The 10016-nt window shown below is 33.3% G+C and overlaps 1 protein-coding gene across 1 annotated transcript; it reads left to right on the plus strand.

The window, feature by feature from the left end:
• The first annotated feature begins 249 nt into the window (after positions 1-249).
• LOC143540153 (folylpolyglutamate synthase-like) lies at positions 250-7068 on the plus strand. The gene is made up of 16 exons (XM_077033293.1): positions 250-359; positions 474-592; positions 693-758; positions 1238-1347; positions 1513-1573; positions 3116-3199; positions 3304-3360; positions 3448-3508; positions 4140-4186; positions 4290-4367; positions 4448-4612; positions 5277-5504; positions 5972-6050; positions 6208-6366; positions 6605-6762; positions 6841-7068. Exons 1-16 carry the CDS (start codon positions 350-352, stop codon positions 6898-6900), a joined length of 1542 nt encoding a protein of 513 aa, XP_076889408.1. The 5' UTR covers positions 250-349; the 3' UTR covers positions 6901-7068.
• The last annotated feature ends 2948 nt before the right edge of the window (positions 7069-10016 follow it).

Raw genomic sequence — 10016 nt, forward strand, 5'->3', positions numbered from 1 at the left:
TTCGTAAACCACTACTAATTTATTTTTGAAATCTACAGACATTAGAAAATAAACAATTTTTTTTACAGACTGTAAACATTTTACCTTCTAAAAAACAAATAGCGTGTAGCCAATGAATGATTTGTTATTGTGGTTATTTTTCGTTAGTTTTATTATCAATAATAAATAATAAAATAAAATAAAAGGAATTCAAAAAGCATCTTTCAAAGGCAGCAACGGAAGCCTACCTATGATATTATGATGCACGAAGAAGCTCTTCTCCATCTTCTTCACTTGCTGCTGCTGCGTCATATTATTATTATTATTATTATTCCTCTGATTCAGCTTCTGAACCCTAGCCACTGCTTCAATGGCACAAGGTACTACTTTTGCTCTTCCTTCATTTATATTAATTCATTCGATTCACTACACTTAAACTGAATTGATGATATTTTTTACATTTTAATTTGAACTGAAATTGACGAATGAATAAGGATCTGTTTCAAGTTATGATGAAGCCATGGATGCTTTGTCATCTCTCATCACCAAAAAGTCTCGCTCTCATAAGCCCCTTGCCGATTTTAGATTCGAGCGCATATTAGACTATGTTAAGGTCAGGTCATAATTGAACTACAACTAATTAGCTTCACTTTTGCTCTTCATGTTTGATTATTTATTTATTATGTATGTCTCCCTATTAATCTATTAATTAGATTTTGGATTTGGAGGAGCCGATTTCGCACTTGAAGATCATACATGTTGCAGGCACTAAGGGAAAGGTAACTAATTTACTTTGATCATTCCATCCATTCCAATCCAATGTATGTGTTTTTAGATGCTTGTTAAATAGTTTGTATATAAGTTTGTTATTCCTGATACGACAAAACAAACTTTAAATACCGATTATAGTCCGTCTTAAGACGGTGTTAAAACAATGGTACTTAAGTTTGACACATTGTATCAGTTATAATGACTTATTACTGGTGCACTTATTCATTCTTCCAAAATAGGCCTCATATAATTTGAGCGTATGTGCGTATGCCAGTTATGCACTACAAATATATCACATATTGAATCGGTGGTGAAGAACAAACAAATTGGATAAACTCAAGAAAACTTGATTACATGTGTTACTTTATATAACCTAAACAATCCTAGCTAGGCTCAAACTCCTTGTTAGATACAAACTTAAAACTAACCCATATTAAAATTTGGATTGATGTTATTCTGATCTTTGTCACAATTTGATCGGTTACAGGGATCAACATGTGTGTTCACAGAAGCTATACTACGAAATCATGGCTTTCACACAGGGCTTTTCACATCTCCTCACCTTATTGATGTTAGAGAAAGATTCCGATTGGATGGGTGAATCTTTGAAGCCTTAAAACTCTAATTCATACATCATGTCCATGATATAATTTATTTGTTCAAAATATTTCCTTTTATAGTCCTAAACCCCAAGTAAAGTCTAATCATAGATATTTCAACTGTAGAAGGTGATTAAAGTTGCTAATTTTTCTTCTGTTTCAGAGAGGACATTTCAATAGAGAAGTTTTTGGAATACTTCTGGTGGTGTTGGGATAGACTCAAGGCATGGTTTCTAATCTATGTATACTATCTATATAAATGTTATTAACTAATATTAACTCTTCTCATGCTTATTTTGTTTGAATTTAAGAAAGCTTGTCAGTCACTTAATCCGCTAACTAGAAGTCCCATGAGAATAGCCTTTCAAGGGGAAAAACTAGGAATGACAGGGTTAGACTGACCTCAAAGATTCAAAGCTGCTAATATTTTTTGTCAAAAGCATATGGTTTCTAATAGTTATGAGACAGGAATATTGATTATTAGGAAAATGATAGCATAACCCTTTGGTCTATGGTTAAAAACGATATTATTGTTACTTTTTACTAATTATGTAAGTGTAGTCAACAGTAGCCAAATGTTGATTGATAAACCCTCTTTTTAGAAATATATAGCAACCTTGGTTTAAAAAAGTGTGAGGCGAGGCGAGGCGTTTTGGTCCAAAAAAGTGTGAAGCTCTAGGCGTGAAGTGAGAGCTTCACGTATGTGAGGTGCTCAATTAAAAAATACTAAAAATTAATTATACATGACATATTCTACTTGTTATTCAATCATAAAGATAAAACATATTTGTAAAAACCGAACACGAATGCTTAATACGTAGTTTAAACATTATAAAAACATACTTAAGAGTCGCAAAACACTTACATTCTTAGAAAACAAGCCGATTAAAAATAAAAAATGTATTACACAAGCATTTAATAATAAAAAAATGAAAATATATAGTAAAAAGTAATAATGAAGAAAATACCTCTTGAGTCATAAACATATGTGTAATAATTAGGAGAGTTTGAACCGATTAAAAAGATGAGACTAATAACTAGGGAGAAGATAAACTTGAACCATCCAGAAGGTTGACATTTGGAGAAGAGAAACTTTGAATATGAAAATTAGAGAGTGGTTTGAATTGAAGATAGAGTGATAAGATATATATAATACGGCTGGGTAATGTTTTACGGATGGGCCCCAACGTTAATATTTTAAGCAGATGGGCTTAAACAATTACATTTTCAACCTAACTTAGACTGCATAACATGAAGCGCCACCTCAAACGTCTCACGCCTCACCCGCTGATGCGCCGCTTCAGGCCACCTCATGTAATTTCTCGCCTCACGTGAAATAAGGCGTTTTACAAAACGCCTTGAGCGCCTCACGTCTCAGGCACGCCTTTTTACACCAAGATAGCAACAATTTGGTTGGTATTCGTAGTTCTAAAGGCTATGTTATCAACTCCCTAATTTTTTACTTTCCAAAATATTTTTGTTAAACTTTCACAAACATAATAGTTATTTTCAAACTTCTGTTAATGGTTTTTTTTAAACAGCTTTGTTATGGTCATTTTTTCAACTTTGTTCTATTGTTCCATTGATCTCAATATAGTTAACAGGGTCACTAATGTTTCTTTACAAATTCTTTTTTTGCTGTGAAGTCATAATCAGAATTTTATTACTTGGTTTTGAGTTATTATAAACCATATTAACATTTATTTTCATCCTCATAATTGATTTATTAATTCCTATTTATTATTTATTCATATTTCTGTATGCAGGCAAAATGCAGTGATGATATGCCGATGCCAACTTTATTCCACTTCCTTTCATTACTTGCTTTCAAAATTTTTGTAGCAGAGCAAGTATGTAAAATTTTAATCCACATAATCGCATACAGAAAGTAAATATGATCATCATTTTGTTATCATGATTCTTTTACTGATAAACAAGTAACATGTGGTTGCAGGTAGATGTTGCTATTATTGAGGTTGGATTAGGAGGAAAAAGGGATGCAACTAATGTGGTAAGCAGATCTGCTAAAGCAAAATTCACCATTTGTTATATACAAATAAAATGTGTCTAATTAATATGATGCTCATTTTTTTTTCAGATTCAATCACCTATAGTTTGCGGTATCACGCCTCTAGGGTTTGACCACACGGAAATCCTTGGTATGCTCATTCTTCAATTTATTTTATATTGATTTGTTTTCTCCATAAATCAGTTATTGCAGGGGTGTGCATGGGTCGTTTTGGGTCGATTTTGGCCCAAAACTTTAACCATGACCAAACTATCAGTTAGCCAGAGAATGATAGCTGATCGGTGATGGTTAATCAGTTTTGCATGTTGATTTGGTTCAGTTATAGGTCGGTTAACCGTGAAATAGAATTCGCCATGAAATGTTTGTGCTGAGAACATAGCCCAAAACAATGTAATCGAGCCTGAAAGTTTTTGCTTAAAACTTTTTAACCACTTAATAAGTTATCAGACATTTGGGCTTGAATAATTCAAGTTTTACCATTTCAAATTTGTTTATATTACATAGCCTTCAATATATAAAGATAGTGGGCCAGGCTAGTTAACTGTGTTTTTACTAAATCGTGGGTCAGTTCGGTTTTGTCGGTTATAAAAATAGGAATAACCAAAATTGACCCATTGGTTGTTGGTTAGGTTCGGTTATATCGGTTCGTTTAATTTGGTTATGGGCCAGTTGATTCGGTTTTATGCGCACCCCATAAGTTATTGTATAACTGAACTTTGAATATGACAATATTCATGTTATATATAATTATGCATGGCCAGGAAACACTCTTGAAGAGATTGCGGGCCAGAAGGCTGGTATCTTTAAGGTAGTATTAAATAATAATAATAATAATAATAATAATAATAATAATAATAATAATAATAATTGTTGCATTTTTCTTTTAATGAGTTTATTATTATTTTGTACAGAAAGGTGTTCCTGCATTTACTGTTTCTCAACCACCTGAAGCTATGCAAGTACTTAAAGAAACGGCTTCCCAGTTAGATGTAAATTAAGTTTCTCTTAGCAGTTACTCAACTACATAATTTTATACCGAATCGGAAATAACCAAATTACCCTGTTGCAGGTGTGCCTTCAAGTTGCAAACCAGTTGGATGGTAATTTGTTAAACGGATTACATCTTGGGCTTGCAGGGGAGCATCAATATGTTAATGCTGGGCTTGCTCTCATGCTAAGTTATACATGGCTTCAAAGGACCGGTCAACTTGAAGTCATACCCATGGACCTGATTGTAAGCACAGCAAAAAGGAAACGCGCCAAACATAAACTTTTTGACCCAAACTGACCCGTTTACCAATAAACTTTTTCAAGTTGCCACTTTTTATATGTAGGCTTGTAAATGAACCGAGCGAACACGAATGGAGCATGTTCATGTTCATTTGTTTAACTTTAACCGAATAAACAATCAAAGTGAACAACTAAACAAACGAGGTTTTCTTGTTCGTGTCCGTTGTTAATAAAATGAGTGGGTCGTGTTCTTTTGTGTTCATTCGTTAACAGTATAAACGAACTAACATAACTGAGTTAAAACCATTTAAAAAGTAAATGTGAATAACAATGTGTTGGACCTAAAAACTTATTAAAACTAGACTAAATTGTAATGGGCCTAAAATTTAAATGAATATATATACAAACGTATATAGATGAACTTAAAACAAACCTAAAGTAATGAACATAAATGAACGCAAACGAACAAACATAAATGAATTTAAATGAATGAACGTTCACGAACATAAAGAACGTACAGGACATTTGTTCATGTTTATTCGCCTAACTGAATAAACAAAAAATTTGTTCATGTTCGTCCCTTAATCAAATAAACGAACATAAATGAGCTTCCCGCCCATCGATATTTGAGTCATTTTGAGAAGTTCTATTATTATGGTTGGATACAGACTCGTTTGCCTGAGCCGTTTATTAAAGGGCTAACATCCGCAAGTCTACAAGGACGGGCCCAGATTATTGTTGACCAGGTTTGTGATAGTCAAAGTCAACGAGATCTGGTGTTTTATTTGGATGGAGCACATAGTCCTGAAAGCATGGAAGTTTGTGCAAATTGGTTTTCTCATGCAATTAAAGAAGATCACAGGCCAGAATCATGCTCCAAAAAGGAATCCAAACAGGTTAGAAGCAACAAGAAAATGCCTTTGATTGCAAAATTTGATTTTTTTTATATGCAGCGTAAATTACAAGATAGTCCTGGTGATTTGGTCTAAATTTCTCGGATTTCATCCCTAAAGTTTTTACGGACTTGGTCCCTAAGCCCTCAGTTTGCTTTCATAAATAAAGTGTAACTTTTGAAAAGGGCAAAATAGTAATCTTACTTGACCCAGGGACCATTATGAAAGCAAACTAGGTGGTCGGTGACTAAGTGAAAATGGTTCATTTTTGCTATCATGTGAACATGTCTCTTTCTTAATAAAATTTGGTCTAAACAACTAAACAACTGGGACCATCTATGGAATTCACTCCTATATATATTTATTTGCTGAACCATCATCTATATTATTTTGCTATCATGCGAACATGTCTCTTTTTTTAGAAAAATGGTTCATTTTTTTATCCTATTAACTTAACTGAAAATGCACAGATATTATTGTTCAATTGTATGTCAGTGAGGGACCCAAATTTGCTGTTTCCGCGACTGTTGGACACATGTGCCCTTCAAGGTACCTCGGTTACAATCATGTTTGTATATTCTTTTTGTTCGTTTTATAAGAAGTTGTAAAACAGTTAATGCTTTATATGACCCGTTTGAGATAACACAGCCAGAATTGATCGTTTCATATGTAAGGATTTCATTGATATTAATTTTTCATATTTTAGGTGTAAGTTTCAAAAAGGCATTGTTTGTACCAAACATGTCACTATACAATAAAGTTGGATCTAGCTCATCCGCGTCGGCAGCAACCGGTTCTGAAGTTGATTGTTCATGGCAAATAACCCTTCAAACAGCATGGGAGGATATTATATCTAATAAAAGAGGTATGTTACATTTCCAAAACTACCACTGTTAATTTATAGTATTAAATTTATTAATTAATTTCTCAACCTTCTGAAATTTAGTATAGCAACTGAAATTTTTGATGGTTTTTCTTTGGTTAAAATAAGTTGGTTACCTAAAACAAAAGTTGATTAAGATCCAACTGATTACTTTTTTATGCAATTTGTCCTTGGTTTGGAGAGACTGCAAATATATTATTTTTTTTATTATGATTCCCAGGAAATCCGAAAAAGGTTGACTCGGTTTCCAGTGTGGGTGAATATGATGATGACCCGAGTGTTATAAGTTGTGAAAACAGTATGGTGTTTTCATCCCTTCCGTTGGCCATTAAATGGTTACGAGACACTGTTGAACAAAATAAGTCTGTTCAACTGCAGGTACATTTTTATATAATGACACATTGTATTCTTCTGCTAACTTAGTTTTAATTTTATTTCATGTTTTTAACATATCAGGTCTTGGTTACTGGTTCCTTACATTTGATTGGCGACGTCATAAAACTGGTGAAGAAATAGTTCACAAATCCTCGAGCCATCACTATTCCATAGCAAGATTAGAACAGATTATACAAATAGAGTTTCATGTTAATTGTAATTTATATTTTGATTTATAAAATGAATGTTTATTTCTGTTACTACTGTGTTTTACCATATAGACCATAGTTGTGATGCACTTGCTTTTGTCATATCAACCCTTTTAACTTCTTTGTCAAGTTATTATGTTTATTAACAACCAACACTGCTAATCCTTATGGGGTACGGGAGAAGTTTCTCCTTTCAGGACTCGAACCCATGACCACCCCATGAAGGAAACCCTTTGGTAAAACCTCAATGACCACCTCACCTCCCTCATCAAAATGGTGATGGCTTTGTTTCTCCTTAAGGGGTACTGGCGAAGTTTCTCGTTTCTAGTACGTAAAGAACATAATCGTTGCCAGCCAAATTCACGTCGACTAACGGATGCAACACCTCACCTGAGTTTTACTAGTTCTACGTATGTTTTGTTTAATCCTTTTTAAATAACTTTTCTTTGGCTTTAGTGTCGGAACCGTAATGAACCTAACTAATACCAAGTGTATTCATGTTGAGGCCGTAATGAACTTAACTGACACCCAAATTAGTGTTGTTACACCGCAACAACACAACAGGTTTTGTTACCGGTTAATGTATCACTACCTAAAAAGAATCTACATTCTTGCTAGTAAAACAATTTTAAAACACATTCCATTACAAACTAATAATAGTTATGGAATAACATATTCAGCACCCAATCATGTCTTCAACGCATAATCTCCTTACGACCCGACGCTATTCTAACCTGAAACATGTTCTGATCTGACATCTTTTGACTCGAACCCGTAACGACACGAAACGAACTAAATTAACCTTTATTCTATCCACTCGTTCAGAACCTAATTTGGTCTTACACATGACCCGAGCTCACTTGACTTGACTTGTTTCCGGTCCTAATTGGTAATCACGTAATATGTTATTTTTTAAAGTTTAAAATGTATGTCAATATCATACTCAAATTAAAGAGAATAAAATGTTTGTTTTTGTGGTGTAATTTAAAAGAGAATATATATTAGCATATGAAAAAGTTATGACACTTGTAATGTCGTGGGTTAATTGGTTTTCAATAATTGTTAAATGTGTACCTATTATATACACGTTGTACCTTTTGCATGAATCTTGTAAATCTTAAAATTTAAATTTAAGAGACCCTCACACATGCCCTCAAACTCCTTACAAATCACCCATCGGTGATGCCCCCAATCCGCGATTGTAACAAACACCAACACCAAATAAATAAATGTGTTCTGAGTCTCTGTTCCCTAAAAAGTTGTAAGTTTGTAAGTGCGTTTCGTAAATTATTTGATATGGTTATCAGTGGTTGTAAGTAGAGAAGATAGAAAATGTTACATAATAAAGTTCAATTTGGGGTTACACTATTTATGCGGTATAGTTTTTCAATATTTTCCGAAAGTGGTTATGAGTGGATGAGATAGAAAAGATAATGATAAATGTATAAAAAAAATACTATATAACTGAGCAGGAGAAAAAAATATGTAAACTTTTAGTATAATTATATGGATAGGGAATGGATTGAGAATGATGTTACAAGCTTAGGTTAGTTTTGCCACTTCGTCCACATCTTCGAATCACCCCATCAGTTTCCCGCCCCCACATCAATCAACCAAGCATCATTAATCCAATCGTTTACCGCCATCCCGTCGTCAGCACCCCCATTTGTTACAAGGGTTTATAGTAGTGGTCATGGTAGGGAATGGGAAAGTTCCGGATCAAATTTCAATCAAATGGCCATCGATTTGTATAATGTTATCAATAAAATTAGGCGTAACATTTTGATTTCTAAAATTGTTGTTGGCGGGATTATTACAATTGGAGTTATCGTCTATTTTGAGACGATTGAAACAATTCCCTTCACTAGACGTAACACCTAATATTTTTTAGTGATAAGTTATGGACAGTGGTGGAAGATAATGAATTTTATACGATGATGAGAGAGACTAGTCTACCATGGACGCATACAGATCCATTTGATGCTAAAAAGTGTTTTGGGTAGAGTGATTGCTGGATTAAACAGGAAATTGTTAAGGTAAGTGCTTGTGTCATAAATTGAGTGTGAATTTGGGTGTGAGAGACATAGACGGTTTGAATTAAGATCTGTTTATTGTTGATGACAATTATCCAATTAATAACAAGTTTTATTTGCTAGTTGGAAAAAATATTGTTTACAGAGCAGTGGTAGACATAATTGACACTAAGGGCATCTCCAATGATGTGTTTTTTGGGTGGTTTGAATCCTAAGTGGCTCCTAGGTGGAAGAGTGAGAGAAGAGAGAGAGAGAGAGGAGAGAGAGTGAAAAGAGTTTGGAATTTTAATATGGTTTGTAAGATGTGTGTGAGAGGATGAAGGAGTGAGAATGAAATGAGAGAGAATTTAAGTAGATGATTAAGATGTTTGAATTTCAAACAATCACAAAGCATTGGAGATGCTCTAAGGATGACCTCTTCCATTGATTGCTTCCAAAGTATAATTCAATTTTTTATTTCATTTTTTTATTTCTTAGTTAAGTTATAGTTATTATTAACTATAATACATGTACAAATTGGTTGTAGGTGGCTCTTTTATAGCTAGGTATATTGAAAAAAGACTTACCACTAATCTTCCCTTTGCACTACTATGCCTAGGGCATTGGACGTTATATTGATGTTAATTTGGTTGGAAGAGAATAGGAGACAAGATATTGTTTGGACATGAGTTCATGAAGAATGTAATTGTCCGTTACGAAGAGAATAAGCAACCCTAGATATGAAGAACAAGAATTTACTGTTTACGTTTCAAATTTACTATTCCAGTTTCAATATGAATAGTTTGTAATAATTGGATTTTCTATTATATTCATATTATTTGTTTATCAAATTTGGTTTTGACAGGAATTCATAAATAAGTTCTAACTCCAATCACCCTTAAATCCATAAAACATTTGGGAGTCATCCAATTTCTATTTTGTTAATTCGTTCTTCTTAACTTTAAAACAACAAAACAAATATTAACTAATTATTAAATAAAACTAGCAACTCACTAAGAACTATTATCTAAACCCT

This window comes from Bidens hawaiensis, unplaced genomic scaffold, assembly GCF_021521415.1.
Source record: "Bidens hawaiensis isolate Kalapana, Puna unplaced genomic scaffold, B.hawaiensis_p1.1 tig00012179_1, whole genome shotgun sequence".
NCBI lineage: Eukaryota > Viridiplantae > Streptophyta > Magnoliopsida > Asterales > Asteraceae > Bidens > Bidens hawaiensis.